The 18,961-nt window shown below is 42.1% G+C and overlaps 1 protein-coding gene across 1 annotated transcript in view; it reads right to left on the minus strand.

Annotated features, from left to right (window-relative positions):
- Positions 1-2,058: 2,058 nt before the first annotated feature.
- The window catches only part of RCL1 (RNA terminal phosphate cyclase like 1), a 30,577-nt gene continuing 13,674 nt past the window's right edge, over positions 2,059-18,961 (minus strand). Inside the window, exons 6-9 of the mRNA XM_075741045.1 lie at positions 17,648-17,773; positions 14,424-14,580; positions 8,359-8,462; positions 2,059-3,434 (exon numbers count right to left, since the gene is read on the minus strand). Coding sequence (XP_075597160.1) covers positions 3,284-3,434; positions 8,359-8,462; positions 14,424-14,580; positions 17,648-17,773 — 538 coding nt within the window. The 3' untranslated portion in view covers positions 2,059-3,283. The remainder of the gene's footprint in view (positions 3,435-8,358; positions 8,463-14,423; positions 14,581-17,647; positions 17,774-18,961) is intronic.

Here is an 18,961-nt window from a genome sequence, read left to right on the forward strand (position 1 = left end):
CAAGACAGCCATGTACTTACTGTTTTGGCTTAGCTAACTTACCTACTGTGTACTTTCCCAGACAGTTATTGCACTGGCTTCCAGCCATACGCCTTCAGTAAAGTGCACTGCTTGGACTGAAGCAATTTCACCTTCAGCATAATCAGTACTACTCCGGAACCTGTCCTACAGCAAGTTAACATGACGGAACCTGTCCTACAGCAAGTTAACACGACCACAGAAGGTGCAGTCAAGTTACCATCATAGCTTAGAAATGGAAGAGGGTTTGACAATATGTATTATAAAAGTGGAAGCAGGTGCAAGGTAAAGGCACATGTTGCAAATACTTTTCACATCTTCACCACTGTAGCAACCTTTCCTGTTAGGCAAGCTTAAAGGAAGAGATTTTCCATTTAATGAGTTCTTCTCAATTTCATGGGTTCTTGCCCACACCATTTCTCCATGTGTTCTTCACCCTCTCCACATATGTTAAAATTATTGCAATTAAAATGCACATTACAAAATACTTCTGTTAATTAGTCTGCTCCCACACCTGTGTCTCCTTATGGTCCAGCCTTAAAGCTTTCTGTAAGGAGAAAAGTTTCCAGTCACAGCAGAAGGGTATTACCTGATTTGTTCACCCAAAAGGCTTAACTAAATTGCTGATGAATAGCTCAAAGATTACAGGAATATTCACCTACAGCTAATCAGTTTAAATTCAAGTCATTTGAGTAGCAAATATGCCATCATGGACTGAGATGAAAGACTCATCCCCTAGTAACTAGCAACCTTACCATAAAGTCTGGGGCTACAAAGAGCATGAATTGTCGTCGCCAAGAATTAATTTCCCCTGTCCAGCTCTAAAATTGAACTATCTTACTGCTTGTGGGATCAGTCCACCAAAACAGATGTTAATCACTGCTCTGCCTATAAAAAAAACAGCTTTTATCTGCAGGATTTCCTAGTAAGTACTTTTCACAGAAACTGAAGGTCAAACAATTTTAAGAAAGCTCTTACCTAAAACCTCCTTTGGAATTGTTCCTGTTTCTCCAGAGAATGGCTGTTCTGGAAAGACATACTCCTTTCATATAAGTTTGTGGGTTTTTTTTTTTTGTTTTTTTTTTGTAAAGCAACAAGCAATTCTGAGTCATAGCAAGTGCTCTGCTGCAAAGCTATGCAATTTGCAGCACTGCTACGGGTTAGCAGTCTAACTTTTAACACTGAGGTTTAGTTAAGCATGGGCAATTTTATGACATAATTACTCTATTGCTAAAGAATCTGCTACCTGGGCAACACATTGCCATTTCTATCTTTGGTGCAACTGGAACATTTGGAAAAGCTGTGACAGCTTCAAAGTTAAGAGCTTTAAAAGTTTAAAGATAATAAAAGTTTTTGATTGTTTAAGTTGTAACAATACTTCCAAATTTTTACTTAGGCCAGTTTTTGACTGGCCAAATCTGAGCTGTACTACAAACTTGCATCTTTAATTACTGTAAGCTTTATATGTCTATTCTAATGGCTATTAATCTCAGCTAGTACATTTCACCTTTTGAACCATTGGCTCCCTGTATTCAGGGTAATTTTAATTTGGAGAGTTTCTAGCTTTTTCATTGCACAGGTGACAGAGCGGAGCAAGGTAAGAAATTCTTCCTTGCCCACAGACTTTTTCCTAATATAACTTGAAATTTAAAAAATATAGTCAAATAATTTAATTTCACATTCCACTCTTTTATTTAGGGTTTTCTTAGCTGCAAATCAGATTTTGGAAAGCTAGTGAATTACAAGAAGGGCCTCGCCCTCTCCCTTCCTCCCACCCTAGCAACTCCCAAAGCTCTTCTTTTGATGTACCAGTTCAAAATAGCCGTTTATCTTTTGAAGTACCATCTTACAGGGCTGGAGAAAAGGTTTTTGTTTTTTTGGGGGGTTGTTTTGTTTTAAAGGGAAATAAAACCTTATTTAGGAAAAAATACTTTATTTTTCCAAAACATGTTTAGACAGATTGCAACAAGAACAAAGTACAGTACAAAAATGACTCACACAGCCTGCAATAGTTAATAAAACACTAACCAAATACCTAACTTTTTGTCAAAGTCCTTTTGGGTCCAATATACATTTTTCATATTACAGAGGTAATGCCCACTTTACAGTGGCATCAGATAAAGTTTGGAAGACCATTATAACACAGTCACTAGTACTTACTCTCTCTATATTCCAGCTTTTGACATGGTTATTTTACTCCGGACACATTGAGCGTAGTCTGAAGTATAAATTTCTTTCCTTGTGTCAGGAGTTCAGCATTACATTCAGCAGGTTTGCCTGGAATCTACCAAAAGCCTTTCTTGGGTAAACATTTATATCCCAGTAGAAACTTTTTGGACTTGTCAATCCAAGCAATGCCCATACACCATTATCTCCTCTTTCAAAAGGGAACAGCTGCACAAAATGTGATGGATAAAATGAATATATTTTCCTCCCTCAAAGCCTACACAGTTTTGGGGTTGGTTTTTTTTTGCTGCCTTTCACAACTAATTGTGAACTGCAGTGTGTGGCATTCCAAACAAACCTAAAAAGAACAGATGTGATAAGTCAAAAACTGTCAAGGAGGTTTCTCCTCCCATGCCCGTCTTTGCAGAGGAGGCAAAAACAAGCCAGTATAGGATGTGATCTCTTCTACTCTATTCTAACATTAAGGAAAATTAGAAGACAGATATTTATTTCTTCCTGTGAAACTGTGTAATTTAGCCAATGTAAGCAGGAGTGAAGCATTTGACAAATTCTACACATGCAATGTATAAAGAAAAAATTGTCATACCTTTACTTCTATTTCCATGCCAATATTGTCTCTGCAATTACCTCAATAATCTAATGTTTCTGGTGTGATCATTTGTTTTGCACTGCAAAGCTCGTTTTGGTCAATCTTGTTTTCCCTCTCTATCTAAACCTTTCAGAAAAAGCTAGGGGTGATGTCTGTAGACACACAAAACTAGAGCACCCACTGCGTTAAGGCTTGAGGGCACAGGGACGTAAGACCACTTGTGTCCCATGCAGTGGAATACAGTGCAAGGAGTCCCAAGCCAGCTGAGACTCGAGCCAGCCGTTCCATGCAGCACAGAACACTGGCATTGCCTTTATAAACAGCACAGCTCTAAACAGTCTAAAGTCAGCTTTACTGTTTACATGCAGCGAGCTTGGGTACCGCTGCACTGGAATTGTCACTGGTTTCCCTGTGCCAGAATAAGCACAGAGAAAGGCAGGTTTTATCAGATCTTTGCAGCGTGTTCTGTCACTAGTCTGCACGTGTTTCCTATCTTATAGTTTTGCTAAGGTTGGAAAATCCAATGCCAACACATGTCATTAAGACTTTCTCCCCTCCCATGTGCTCTTCCTCAGGGGTCTTTGTTTCAATTTTAAACATGATCTGGAAGAAGCTTCTCAGGTGTCGCAGAAACTCAATTCTGAGGGAGAAAAAACAACAGAGTTTAAGAAACAAAACAGTAAGCTCATTAGGAGTATGTACTAATGCTGATTCCAGCTATAAGCACAGTAAATAGCACATGAAAATATTGCTTAGCAGAGAGAAGCAAGCCTACAGGCTCCAAGCATTGTTCTCACTTGTGTTGTAGAAGTAGCTAGTGAGCTCTACAGAAACCACTGTACTCTCTGTATGAGCAGAGAGAGAAGGAATGTCTGGTAACACAGCAAGACAAAAGCGTGAGAGAGAAAGAAAGGAGAAAGCAGAAATGTAGCCAGGCAAGGTCACTTACTTGTGATGCTGACTCTCCATCAGGGCCATATGAACCCCATACCAACCTGTGGTACTCTTCTTCCCTCCCAATGTTTAAAGCAGAAATAAAAGATAGACAGTATAGCCAAAAGGTCGGCCTTGGGTGCACACTTTAATAAGAGACATCAGATCCTAAAGCATGTGTTTGATTTTTGTTACTAACTTGTCCACTTCTTAGTTAAATGTTTTGTTAGAATCACATTCAGACTCAGAATTCTTCCTGTTTTCTCTCCTTATTTACAGAAAAAACCAAGTAATTTTCCTTTCATCGTTTTAGAATGAGAGGCACAAAGAGACTAAACAGGCACAGTGCTCCTAAATGCACACTGTCTGGAGAATGAGTGACAGGTAAAACTACTGAAAAGTATAAAAAAAAAGAACAAAAATAACAACAGCCCAGAAAACTTTCCTACTGGCTTGTCCAAAACAGAGAACAAAAAATTACACCAAAAAGTTACAAATATAAAATTGGTAATTTCTTCTGACAGAAGTCTGTTCTTTTCCAGTCATGGCCACAAGCAAGCCTGCAGTCCTGAAGAAAAGTTTAATCTCCTGCAGCAATTGGTATGTACTCTTTTTAGGTTAGGTCTAACCTTTAAAGAAAGGGAATGTGCACAGCCAGTCCACACATTTGTTTGGCTGGCAAGCTGGAAAAAACCTCTGCTCTGCATGCTGAGAACATAATCACCCATCATTACACCAAATCAAGAGAAAGTACCCACGAAACAGGAAGGAGGAGATCAGGAGGGTAGGACCGTCCCCACTGCAACATCATGAGGCCTCTGAAAGCGTCCTGGCAGCTCTTACGCACACAAATTGTGAATAAGCACAACGGAAGTTGCAGGAGCAAGAACTGCCTTACCTGCTTTAGTTGGGCAAGCTGCTGCTCCTGCACTTCGGTATGTGCATAGGGAAAGAAGAGGAACAGCAGGAGCCAGACAAAGAAAGGCTGCTGTTACCTACTCTGGTCTGTGCTTAACAAGATCTGAGAGTTACCTCCAGGGCAGTCAGATGAATGCCTCTGCAGGGTGAATGTGGGCACATGGCTCCCCATGCTATGTACACCTTTCTACCTCACCTTCCTGGGCTGGTAACTGGCCTCAGCAGAGACACCAGCTCTCTCATCTCTCAAATGGATTAACAGTTGAAAAAGAACTGAAAAGTGCCTTTTCTTCCATGCCTCCCCAGCTGCAAGGTTTCTGGTTGCTGCTATAATAGGCAAACAGGCATACGTTGGCACAAATGCTTCTGTAAAGCTGACAGGCAACAAGCTCTGTACCAGCCTCCTCCTTAGCTGGGTCCTTTCCCAGACCTCTGGCAGCGTGACAAGAAAGCAGCCAACCCTAAAACAGCAGGAGCAGCGTGCCGAACTGCAAGGAGGGCACAAAATAAACTGTACAAATGCCGGAGGCAGCATGGAGCCAGAGGCTCAGGGAAAAATCCTAAAAGCTGATCAGAAAACTCTGCAACATGTTGGTGGGATCAGCTCAGTCGTACCTCTCTTTGCACACATGTGGACTACCATGCTTTTCTACCTCTTCTCCCTTTTGAGTAAAGGCAGAGTGAGAAAAAGCAATAGGGCTTTGCCACAGCTCCCAGGCACACGGGAAAGGCTCCCAGGAGTGGGAGCAAAGGGCAAGGCTCCCTGGGGATGTCAGGGGAGGATTTGGAAGCAGCAAGAGGCCAGCTCTGTCTTGCAGCAGCAGAAGCACAAGTGGTAAAAGCCCTGGAAACAGGAGAAGGAGAGGGAGGGAAAGGCAGGGGTATGTGACAGAAGTGCAGCAGAAAGCGGCTCTGTATTAGCTTGAAGCTGATAAGGGTTGCATGCGGGAAGATTTGCACCTCAAATTGTACCAGAGGCTGCACCAAACATACAGGCACAGACTGGAGGACTGAGAGAGGGGGTGAGAGGTATAGAGAAGTTTTATTTTGCTGGAAGTTTAGGTTGTGTTTTCAGGCAAGAACAAGGCAGAGCTGAACACTTTTCCTTAGGCCCAGGGACACCTACATGAGCGTGAAGGTTTTCCTCAGAGCCAGCAGCTTTCAAATAAAAACACTGTACTACCAAAAAACCCCCAAACAACAAAACCCAACAAAAAAAACCCCACCCCAAAAATCCCCCAAAATACCACAAAAAACCTCCCAAAACCCAACCCAAACCAACCAAACAAACAAAAAAAAGAAAATGTAGAAAGTCTGTTTCTCTAAGTGCTATCTTTTCACAGAAGCCTGCTAGGCCACTCCAAAAGGTACACAACCACTTCACACGTCTTAGCTTCCTGTCAGGGCAAGGCAACCAAATCATGGATCATTGCGAGAGAAGACCCGTGCACCTGCAATGCCTTCTTGGTTCGACTACCCCAAGAAAAGCGCAGGGCAAAAGTCTGGTAGCGCCAGCGTCCCGCCGGGGACCTTCCCCGGCCGCTGCCGGAGGGTGAACCGTGGGGAGCCAGGCCCGACCTGCCGCTGCTGGGCGCGGCCTGCAGACAGGGGGCGGGACGCTAGGGGGCGCCGCCGCGCTGCCGGCCTCGGGCTGCAGCCGGTTGCGGGGAGGAGGGAGCCGGAGCCAGGCCGAGGGGCTGGTGCGGCGGGGACCGAGACCCCCGACCCCGGGCAGCGCTCGGGGAACAGCCGAAAGCGGTGGCCCGGACGAGCAGGGGCGCGCTGCCCGAGGCAGCCCCGCCTCAGGGGCTGTGCCTGGCCCTGTCCCCTCTGCTTGAAGCCCCTAAGCCCTTCTGAAACAAAGGGCCGGGGCGCTTAAGCTCTCTCGTTGCTCTCCTTCACGTACGCCTGGCTTGTGCCAACTCACCCGCACACAGACTAGGCCGTCCTGCAAGACTGATCTCTGCGAGGTGGCAACACAGCCAGCACCCTGCATTTGATTTTAATATCAGCTTGACAGAGATGCACACTTCTGTGAAATCTGGAGCATTAGCAGGGGCAAAGGATGTGTCTGGTGGAAACACACAAATTTGGGAGACCTTTCCTCACTCTGATCGACGTATTCCAAAGCACCACGTCCCCACAGGGTGCTCTCATCCGCAAGCTGAGCTGTCACATCCATGCTACATTGTACTAGACAGGGAAACCAATCTAGCGTAACACAGCTTATAAATAGCTTTGGATTCTGCAGGGTGAAAGTGTTAAATGCAGAGATGTCACAGCCCCAAGAGAGAAAAGAAAGGACAATGAAGTGGAACATGACTACTGCAATTTACTTCAACAAGCCTGTGCATCTGATGAGTTGCTCAGGAGCCAAATTTGCCAGCCTTTTATGAGCTGCCTTAGTGAGGGTATGGGAGTACTGCAGAGTGAGCTGTGTGATCTCTGAATGGATCCTCATAGGATTGATGAGTCACAGATTCTCACAGAATCACAGATTTTATGATCTCTTGTGACACATGCTGCTTCAGGATGTCTGCTCTTGACCTTCATCCCTGCCACACACTCCTAGCTTGGATGAACTGACAACCCACCCATTTGAAATCAGCCTGCTTACAAAATAAACTAGTGTGCTTGTCTGGTTTTCATAGCATTAAAAAACCAAAAAGACAAAAACCACTGGACAATGAGAAGTGATTGGTTTGTTTCAGATGCTTAACTGTTCACTTCAAACACTGAACTCTTGATAAGAGAGTAATCACCTACTCTTGATAAGCCTTTCACGTGGATACTTACCTTACAGGGGATTACTTTACTCGTGTGCAATGGGAGGCTTGCCTATCTTCCCCTCAAAATCTGATGAATGCCGTTTCCAAGATATCAGGTGTTGAGAATAACAGGCAATTTCTAGCTCTCACGTGATGGCACTACCATTCTTCAGTTATCACAGTACTGTACCTTTCACATATATAGCACCGGTACTATGATAACCGAAAAAGGACAGTTCAGATTCTTATTAGTTGATGCCATTGTCAGATAAACAACCCTGCCTCCATTTGATTAAAGGAAAACTGCTCAGTCGCTAGGAATAACTGTGATCTAGTCAATCACTTGTCAGTCTGATAAATGAAATTTTTGGTACTGGATGCGCTTCCCCTACCCTGTGTGTTGCAATGAGCAGTGAAAGAAATTTAGTATTTTTCTATCCTCTGAATCACTACCAGCCGCAGACGAAGCTTTAAAAAAAATGAAGGACTACATAGAACTCTGCTGCCCAATAAGAGGTTGCACATAGCTCCAGGATTTGAACTCTTAAGCTGTTTCCTATGGACAATCACAGCTTTAGCGTTTGGCTAGCCATTTGAAACATGCCATTTAATGCCACAGCTACAGACAGATTGCCAGGAAAACACAGTAGAGTGCAGTAGGCAAGAAAAAGCAAACGGACGTACAAATACAATCCAAGACCAAGATCCAACAATAAACCCTATCTCTGCAATTCTCATAACCAGGAATAACATAGAACGGTAAGGGAATCATCTTCTAACGTGTCGAAATGAACACTAGATTATACCACCTGTCTAATTTGAAGATGGGTACAAGTTATTTTATTCATAGCCACAGGCAAAGTCTTCCATATATTAAAAATAGATGTGCAATACAACTAGCGAATTAAACAAGGCTGGGTAATTAAATGGAACAAAACAACTTACGTGTATGGAGACAGAGGTCCTAACAGGACTTTGGAAACATCCCGTTGTCCAAGGGTCATGAGGAGTAGAGCAAGGCTCTGATTTGTTGAGTCCACACAGCCTCCCTGCAAAACAAAATGTTTTAATAATTAATCTCTGTACAAACCAGAAATTGAGATGGGAGGAGAGTAATGAAGGAGAAAGATACACTTAAAAAGCTGAATTACTGCTCCCAATTTTCAAGGGCCAAAAAGATAAAAATCTAAGTTTTGTAACGACGACAAATTAATTTCACAGGCTGGGAAAGAACAGAACGAAAACAAAATCCAGTAACAAGGTCATATTAAAGATCCCTCCCATCTCTCCCAAACTGTTCTCTTCTAACTTCACAGAATGTCAGCATTGAAGAATTTCTTGCAGTAAATTGAAAATAGGCATTAATTATAGTTCACATACACTTGAAGATTATAAAGTTACATTCAGACAAATAGTTCAGCGTTAGCAGGCGCAAGGTTAGCCTGGCAGGTTAAAAGTTGTTTCACACACATCCACCTAAGCTCTTGCTGCTAACTTTTGTTGGTTTACATTTGTAAAACATTCTTCCCAGCATACTTAAAATGGGAAGGGGTTTTTTTATTGCTATGTGAAAGAGACATGCATAAAATTATGTAGAACTGCACATACTCTTGCACACATATGACCGCAGTAAGTCATATATGCATGGTAAATTGTTTTCTATGTGGAAGGTGTCAACTATGATGCATACATAAATTAGAATTGGAAGGCTTTCTTTGTTTACAAAACTTGAACATAAATTAAAAGGAATACTTCCAGTCAAGACCGCTGTGAAGAGAATTTATCAACCATGCAAACACATTGAAAATGGCATAACATTTCGGACTGTCCTCATGTTCATCCTGATCCACAGCCACAGGCAAACTGAACAGTTTTCCTGCTGGATCAGACCTAATGCTAAGCCCTCTGAATAGACTTTCCAGAGAGAGCAAAACTAAAAATTCATCCTTTTAAAACCAAATTCTCCAATGAGGTAAACTGACCTAACCTAGCAACATGCTCTTACGGCAGCCCTTGCCCTTTTAACTGCGTGAACCTGCCATACCAAAGTGAAGTTTATGCACTCAACCTAATGCCCTCTATGGGACTGATAAAAATTGTGCTTTATCTTGAGCGAAAAGGGTACCTGCAGAATTTGCCAGTGCGATCTAGAGCCACAGCTCTCACCAGCTGTATTTGCCAATTTGAAACGTGTACAAGAAGCAGATGAGAGTTTGGTAAGGAGTATTCCTGACACAGGACTTTCTGTATTTGTTGTTCGGTTAGTAATTCAAAACACTTTATCACTTGGATGAAAACTTTACATTTTCTAAGCTTGTCTATATAGACATTTTTCTAAAGCTGAAAACATTATAAACCATCAATTTTTATGCCCAAATTTATACAAAAGCTTCAATCAGCATGAAGACAACCATGTCCTAAACAATATAGCAGAACATGATGCATCCATCACATCCTAGCTGCTTACATAAGCTCTTTTGCTGCAGTGAGTCAGTTGTCCCCACTATTGTTGTGCATTAGCAATGCGCTGTTATGCCCATTCCCACACGAGCAGTTGCCAGACAGGAAAATTAAGAGATTTACTTGTAATCTAATGATGGCAGAACAGTAATTTGTGCCAAATGAAGGACACACCGCTCCCAAAAAGGCCAACTTTTTTGTCTCAATCCACCTGCCTTTACTCAACAGTCCAAAATCAAGAATAATCCTCCCAAGAGAAATGGGATGGGCAAAGTCAGTCAAAGTATTGACATTTGTTCCAAAATAGTTGGCACTCGTTACCAACCTAGGATGCAGCTTCTAGTCCACATTAATTCAGTTTATGGCAGTTTCTCCATTATTGTTTCCATTGACAATAGAGCCAGATCCATCTGGATGTGACAATCAGAGACACAGATCACTTAAAATCCCATACATTTTGAAATGTTGCTATACAAATACCACAGCTGACATGCATATACAAATATCACAACTCTGGGTATTGGACAACAGTGTTTCAAAGAGGATTATCCTTCTGAGCTTGACCCCAACTTTGATTTAGTCTTGGTTATATTTTGGCATACACACAATTTCCTCCCATAGCTGTGTGGTACATACTTGTATGCCTTGATAACTTGCTCTGTGAACTGCAGAGGATTTGGTTTTGGTTGTTGGGGTTTTTTTCTTTTTTTTTTTCCCCCCCCAGAAGAATGGAGCAGAGCACTGTCACACTGAAGTAAGGCCATCTTGAAAATTAGGCCTTCAATGAAATACTTCACTCATTTTAGCTCTAAGTTAAATGAAACAGCCTTACCCCTCCTGCCCCTCCAAACCCCCCTAACAACCCGACCTTTCTTCATTAAAGAACTAAGCCTTAAATAGATATTGCATCTGCCCCTATTTTTCCTGATCACAAGGAATATAAACATTCAATCCTTTTCCAGTTCTTCCAGGCCTTTCCATTCTGCCAGTCAGCTGCTATATAAAGCTCCCATAATCAACACCTTTCAAAGAGGAAAATCTTTACTAGCCTTCTACAATTAAGCTTAGGTAAGAACTGCATATGGATTTGTAAATACAAAGCTAGTCAGTCACTACATGCCCCCTCTTTAAGGACCACTGTAATTAGCACTGTGCGACTTATTATTAGTCAATTAGCTCCGACATCTTTCCATCAACAAATGTACGTAAAAAAGCTTCACTGATTCCAATAATCCTTCGTTTCTTTTAGAAGGCTTGGTAAAAGGGACTTTTTAGAACTAAACATAGCAAGACTCAAATCCTTAGATTTCCTAGTTGAAGTTCACATAAGAGCAAGCATTAAGTAAGCACTTTAAGAGATGTCCCTGGGCCCCTTTAAACAGTAACAAACTCCAGCAGGTTTGTGGGTGACCCCAACAGCTAAAACCCTTCTACAGAAAACAATCTCCAATGCTCTCAGGATGCCCTTTTCTGGTCAACCCTCCCCGACTCTGGCAGCACAGGACCTACAGGCAAAGACACAGACAAAGAAACAATCTTATAAAGACAGAATCTAAACACGGCAAGAGAAATTTTCCCTTGAGCACTGTATTCAGTGAGTAGCTGCTTTAAAGAGAGTGGGACTTAAAGAGCGTCTGTTTAGAGCAACCTATTCTTGCTCCATGCACAGCTTTCCCAAATTTTTACTGTTTCACTAGACATCTTATCTAGCCAAAGAAACTTTTTTAAAAAAAGTATCTTCAAACTAAACAAACATTGCACACTTTGTAACGTGTTTTTATATCCTCTCTGGGGTCAACACTAGATCAAACTGACCTAATCTCAAAAGGGAATAATAATTAAAAACAAAAAATCAGTGATAAAGCCCATCTTTCCAAATTCCTGGTTAGCACTGCATAAGCATGCACGTCATACATAAATTAAAGTGTGCATCCTAAAAACTACAGAACGAAACCTACCATATTGCTCATGACAGAGGGAGTGGGGAATTTGTGAACAGCGAATAAGGACTCAGCACCTGTGGTGGGTTGACCCTGGCTGGAGGCCAGCTGCCCACCAAAGCTGCTCTATCACTGCCCTCTTCAGCTGAACAGGGGAGAGCAAATATAACAAAAGGCTCGTGGATCAAGACAAGGACAGAGAGAGATCATTCACTAATTACCATCACGGGCAAAACAGACTCAACTTAGAAAAAATTAATCCATTACCCAGAAAACAGAGTAGAGCAATGACAAAACCAAATCTTAAAGCATCTCACCCCCAATCCTCCCTTCTTCCTGGGCTCAACTTCACTCCCAATTTCTCTCCCTCTTCCCCCTGAGCGGCACAGGGGGATGGGGACTGGGGGTTGCGGTCAGTTCATCACACATTATGTCTGTTGCTCCTTCCTCCTCCAAGGAGGACACATCACACTCTTCCCCTGCTCCAGCCTGGGGTCCCTCCCACAGGAGACAGTCCTCCACAAACTTCTCCAACGTAAGTCCTTGCTGTTCTTCACCAACTGCTCCAGCGTGGGTCTCTCCCATGGGGTGCAGCCCTTCAGGAACAGACTGCTCCAGTGTGGGTCCCCCACAGGGTCACAAGTCCTGCCAGCAAACCTGCTCCAGTATGGGCTCCTCTCTCCATGGTGACACAGGTCCTGCCAGGAGCCTCCTCCAGCATGGGCTTCCCACAGAGCCACAGCCTCCTTCAGGCATCTACCTGCTCTGGTGTGGGGTCCTCCATGGGCTGCAGGTGGAATCTCTGCTCCTCATCAACCTCCATGGGCTGCAGGGGAACAGCCTGCCTCACCATGGTCTTCTCCATGGGCTGCAGGGGAATCTCCGCTCCAGCACCTGGAGCACCTCCTCCCCCTCCTTCTTCGCTGACCTTGGTGTTTGCAAAGTTTTCTCACATCTTTTCACTCCTCTCTCTCACTGCAAAAGCTGCCGCTCCTTTTATTTTCCCTTAACTCTGTTACCACAGAGGCACTACCACCATCACTGACTGGCTTGGCCTTGGCCAGCGGCGGGTCCGTCTTGGAGCCGGCTGGCATTGGCTCTGTCAGACACAGGGGAAGCTTCTAGCAGCTTCTCACAGAAGCCACCCCTGTAGCCCTCCCACTATCAAAACCTTGCCGTGCAAACCCAAAACAGCACCAGAGTGGATAAGCAGCACAATAGCCAAAAACGCTAACAAACAAAAACTTTTGTACTGTGAGCTGCTGCAGTGGAAGATCACAAGCAGTCTGTACGCTGCTCAGCACTCCAGGACTGAAGCAGCTCGCACATAAAAGAGCCCTCCAGGAGCATGAGCTGTACCATAGCAGGGTACCTGTCACTGCATAACTGTAAAAACAGACAGATGTTTCAGTCACTAGTTGTGACTGCATTCTCCATGCATGCTGGACTTTCAAATGCAAGGGGTCTGGACTGTACCCAGGAAGAGTGTTTGTGGCATTTATACAAGAACCCTGGGCTAGAAAGGGAAAGTCCTCTAGCAACACGGTGCATATATTGAATAAACAAAGACAAAATATTAATGGAAGACTGGAACAAGTGGGCAAGTTGGTAATTCAGACAGATGAACGGTTTGCAGCAGGGAAAGGAAAATACAACATGGGCACAGATGAACAACATACTACAGGCATGGACGCGATTTATGAGGTTAAGGGATATTTTTATAGTTGACTACATTACCTAATTCAGAATCTCATTAATGGCATTTTTAATACTTTGCAAAGTCCTATCAGGTTATTTCAGTTCAGAGCAATTACTTTTGTTAAAACAGTGAGTATGATTTGTAGATGACTGCCTCCTAAAGGCCAAATGTCTTTTGTCAATACTAACAGCTACTCATTTTAAGGTTTGTGGAGATACACAACAAAAGCAGGTAAATTCCTTAATAAATCAGAAACTCATTATGATGCTAATTGCCAAATCATTTGTAAGGCTGAAAGCTGCTCATCCACTAGCAGTGGATGAAAAACAAATTATGGAGCAGAAGACTGTGACACACTTAAGATTCCTATGCAAACACCGTCCTACCTCCTTTCCAACAAGTCATTCAGACAACTTCTCATACAACCAACAAGATCTCAGTACATTTGACTGTCATCATCACCATAAAGCAGCCAGCATTGAGGCTAGCTGCTTTCCCCCCACCTACTTTCCTTCTGTGTTCTCCCAGTCATGCCCTATTCCAACCATTAGTTTAAGAGCATTGACTCTATTACCCTCCAACTTATTATTAAAAAAAGTAACAGCACATGTGAAGCCAGCTGAATTGTGCTGCAGACAGAAAGCACCAGAAGGAAAACTTGCCACTACTCTGATTCATAGTAACACCTCTTGGAAATGGGAAATAACATGTAAAGCTCAGTAAGTTATTACATAGTTAACCGACCATTCAGAACTATTCCTCACCTGGATGAAGACAACACCATCAGCATCAGATCATTTCTCTGGTTGGATCTGAGCCTGTCTCAGATCCGCAAACCACCTCTTTCTTTACCAATATGTCATTACTTTCTTCCCCTACAGCTATACACACAAAACATATTGGCCACTTACCCTGTAGACCTCCTCAAGCAACAGCTTAGCACAATTCTGGCCAAGTTCCTCGGGAAGCACAGTGGCTCCCTGGCCCTGAGGGTTTGAGGCGAGCTCAGCACTGAGGATAGTGCCATTGATGGTTTCTGCAGTCAGGCACATGCCAAAACCTGGTGATCTGAAACAAAGCAAAAGCACGTTTTATTTAAGGACAAAAAAATCAAGTAATGAGCCAAGAACCACTCCCAGCCAATCTCCTCCCCAAGTCACAAACAGCTCCTCTCATAGGACAATCCTGGAAATTTGTCAGCAAGTCCAGATTCTTGTTCTATACATTTGATTCATGCTGGAAAAAGTATTAATAACAGTATTTAAAAGTTAAATCCAGTACAACGTGCCCCAAACCCACTATACTGGCCATTCCTGGCACAGACTATTTTAAAAGAAAAAAAGGAAAGAAAAAAGAAAAAGAATTAAAACATCCAAACTTCAGAAATGACCCCCTCTATTAAAAAATTAGTATCTTTCACATTTATTTAATCCTTGTTTGATAAACATTTCAAAGGTATCTGGAATTTTGTCTCTGTGACATTCAAAACCAAGATTAACCTTCTTTAGAGATCGAACTCTTTCCCTGGAAGCTTCAATATTTAGCAAGATTAGACCATAGCCATGGCACCAAACAGAATAATTAAAAAAAATAAAGTTTCATCCACATTACTTGTATTTCCAATCACATCTTTTCACTTTCAATACAATACCATCCATATCATTACAACCGTATGAGAATTCTGAGCATATGATTTGAAGAAGTAAACCCCCCTGTTTTCCTCAGAGCTTAGGATCCTACAAAATGCTTTTGTGAGAGTTAAGAAACACTTTTGCTACAAGAAAGTCACAGATGGCTGAGTACAGCTTGCTGAGAAATCAGAAAGTTCTAAGCAAGATAAAATCCCCAAAGTCACAATATCCTCTTATTTATAGGCTCTGGAAGAGCACCAGTATCTTCAAAATAAGGTTAACTTAACTTTACTTCATGTACAGGATTTACTGGAGCCCTGCTGCCCCTACCACCCAAAGTTTTTAAGGAAAATAGTCACACTGACCCAAAACTGTAAGCAATGTCACCAACATCAGTACATCACAAAAAACAAACCCCAAAAGACAGAAACTCTCCTAGTGCCAGAAAAACAAGAGTTTCTCCAGAGGCATTTCAGAAAGATATCAGTGGTTCCCACCCATATTTAACTGCCTGCACTTGCTGAGCAACACAGAAGGTATGTTAAAGATGTTTCTCTTCTCCTTTCCTTCCTCTGAAAGAGACAGATCTAGACAGCAAGACAAGAACAGTGTTAAAGATGTTATTTTTTGGCCAAGTATCCTTTAATAACTATACCACCTGGCAGATTTTGTTAGTGTTCAGTAGCATGTGGTATCTGCCTAAATAAAGATTAAAATCATCCAGGGCCTCATGTATGTGCAGACAGTATTAGAAAGTATCTGCACAGACAAACCTTTTGCTGCAAATGCTCAAAACCGAACTGTGAATTTTTTGTTTACATTATAGGTGGCAGAAGATGCCCAAATAATGCATTTCCTGAAGCTTTTGGTACTGTGGAAGGGATATAGTTCAACACTTTGTATTCTGAAATCAGGGCTTGGTTTGGGCTGTGCATAGATGGGCTGAACTAGCCCTTGCTAGTCTAATTCATCACCAGAGGCAGCACTGGAAACAACGAGGCATATTGCTTTCCTTCCTTGTCCTGCTAAGACACATACACACAAGGTCTGGGAACCAGGCAATAAAAAAAGCTTTGCCAAAGTGGTACAATGTTAGTATCAGGTATACTACAATCATACTGGCAGCATACTTAGGTTGAATGTGACAGCACAGCAGCATCAGAAAGCGACATGCACCAACAAGGTGGAGAGGGATTCTGTTTCCTCTTCCCATACTATTATTTATGCCTCTGTGTGGGCTACCCATACAAGTAGTAAATGTAACGCTGCTCCCCCAATTCTTTTGACTTTTTCACTTTATAGACAGATAAAAGCCAAAATAGGGCCCCAAAACCACACAACTCCCAGAAAAGTTTTTTGCAATTCTGATCGCTGTTAACAGTCAGGAGCCACAAGACTTACTAACCTGGGCTATTAAATATGACAGAATCATAGTATGGTTTGGGTTGGAAGTGACCTCAAAGATCATCTAGTTCCAACCCCCCTGCTACAGGCAGGGACACCCTCAACTACACCAGGTTGCCCAAAGCCCCATCCAACCTGGCCTTGAACACTTGCAGGGAGGGGGCATCCACAACCTCTCTGGGCAACCCGTTCCAGTGCCTCACCATCCTCACAGGAAAGAATTTCTTCCTAACTTCTAGTCTAAATCTTTTAGTTTAAACTCATTACCCCTTGTCCTATCACTACGCTATCCTTATGAAGGATTGGAAAGAAGAAAAAATACTTAGTCAGTCAACAACTTTTAAATTTGTAAACTTGCAAACTTAACAAGTTTTCTTTAAGGTAATATTTCAAAAAGAGAAAGAGTGAAAGAAAATGTGCATGCTTGGATTTGAGCATACAGGCAGAAGACAAACAAATTAGTTACCCAGAACTCCTTCAACCTCAAAGAAAAGGTGACAAGAGGATCAACAAAGCTGACAGATACCAGTAAAACACTCTGAATCACACCCATCACTTCTGTGTTCTACTGGCAAACAAAATCTGTCAAAGTACAGTAAATTAATGTCTCAATTTTCCAGTTATTGCAGCTGAAAGGACACTCCTTCAGCTATTTATGTAATGATAAAGCTGGAGACAATCCATACAGCTCGAACACTTTCTAAACCAGTTTTGTCCCATCCTTAATACTACCATTTCCATCAGAAGGTGTACAGCCAAGTTTGAAGGTTGGTTTTCACAACATACCATGGCACCTCGGATTTTAATCTCACTTAAAAGCAACAGGTTTAAAACTGCAGAGAGTTCAAATTGCCTTTAGTGGCAGTAATGATACATTACATTCCTTGTTTAATAAAACACACAACTTCTATCCCTGTACCACGAGTAAAACAAACTTATCTAATGAATAATTCAATTTTTTTCCTGTGAGGAACATTTATTACAAGTCAGCAAAATACATGATCATGGTCTAAAATCAATAAAATTAAAGATCAGAATACCCTAGCAGATGAACAAATGTAGAATTACATTTCTGTTCTCTGTTAATACTGGATACTCACTTTCCAGAGCTGACCCCCTTCATATGATCTGTGTAGATATAAATGTCTGGGAGGAATTTATTCAGTATGCTCCTTGCAGATTCCACCATTCTGTTTGCCATCTGTGGTGAGACTCTGACAGAATACCTACATTTCTGAGCTAAGGAATTCATTGTGGTCACAAATTTAAACCAGACTGGCAAAAGTGGCCAAGAGGTCCCAATGCGTTATTTCAGAAAATGTGGTTTTGTCCTATACATCCATTTGTGAGCACTGGTCCATTTTCCTTGACTTAGAGAAGCACATGTTCGTAAGTGCTTTCTACAGTCTTTTCACTGATACACCTTGAAGTGAGGTACACAGAACACGTGCAGAAGAACAGCTAGGTAAACGCAGATCATGAAAATGCCCTTCAGTAATATTAATTTGCTGTTGTGTCATCCTGTGCTTTCTTATGATGGAGGAACTCCTGCATGTTCTGCTCTTCATATACTATTAAAAGATGGTGATGGGTGAAGTTTCACTGAATTAGCAAGAAATCCTATCTATTAGGGAGAAATTTGGTATATGAAATTAAAGACAAATATTTTAACAAAAGAAAAAAATAATTTTAAAAGGCTAAAAGCCAATACTTTTGCTCTCTCCAACTGTTTTGCAGTTCACTGGTTCTCCAGTCACTCAGCATCCGAAAGTAGTTCCAGTGAAGAAATTACCGCCTTCCTGCTCACCCCAACCCACCTCCTCACAGTACACAAGAGATGAACTGCCTTTGTGCCCTGTTACTCAGGTGCTGCTTCAGTGATATTTCCAACATATCTTCAAATGTACGAAGGACACTGTGCTCCAAATTCCATCCCAACTGTGATGCAGACTCATGCTCATTTAACAACCCATCTGCCCCTAGACGCACATAGCAATGCAAAGAAACACACTCACAAATCTCCCAGCTGTCAGAAGAGAATTTCCATGTTCTACAAATTTCTATTGCATTCTCTTGTGGAGTACGTAAACCAAAAGCTTTAACATGTTAAGGGCAAAACCAGTAAATAATAATGAAAAAAACAGAGTGTTCTGCACAGTTGGTGCAGTCAGTACTTTGGATGACTATAAAAGGTTGCTGCAACACAAGCTCCCCAGCTGTAAGGAAGCAGATTTGCTCAGTGGAAATGACAAAAATGCATACATAGAAGACCTAAGCAATTATCCTTCCAGATGTTTTGTTTTCTACTGGCTTGAAGGACCACTTAATGGCTAAACTAAAATGAGACTACCTTTCATCAGGCTTACTAAAGGCAAACCTTTATCCCTGAGAAAAAGCCCAGGAAAAACTAAAGT

Source organism: Balearica regulorum, chromosome Z, assembly GCF_011004875.1.
Source record: "Balearica regulorum gibbericeps isolate bBalReg1 chromosome Z, bBalReg1.pri, whole genome shotgun sequence".
Lineage (NCBI taxonomy): Eukaryota > Metazoa > Chordata > Aves > Gruiformes > Gruidae > Balearica > Balearica regulorum.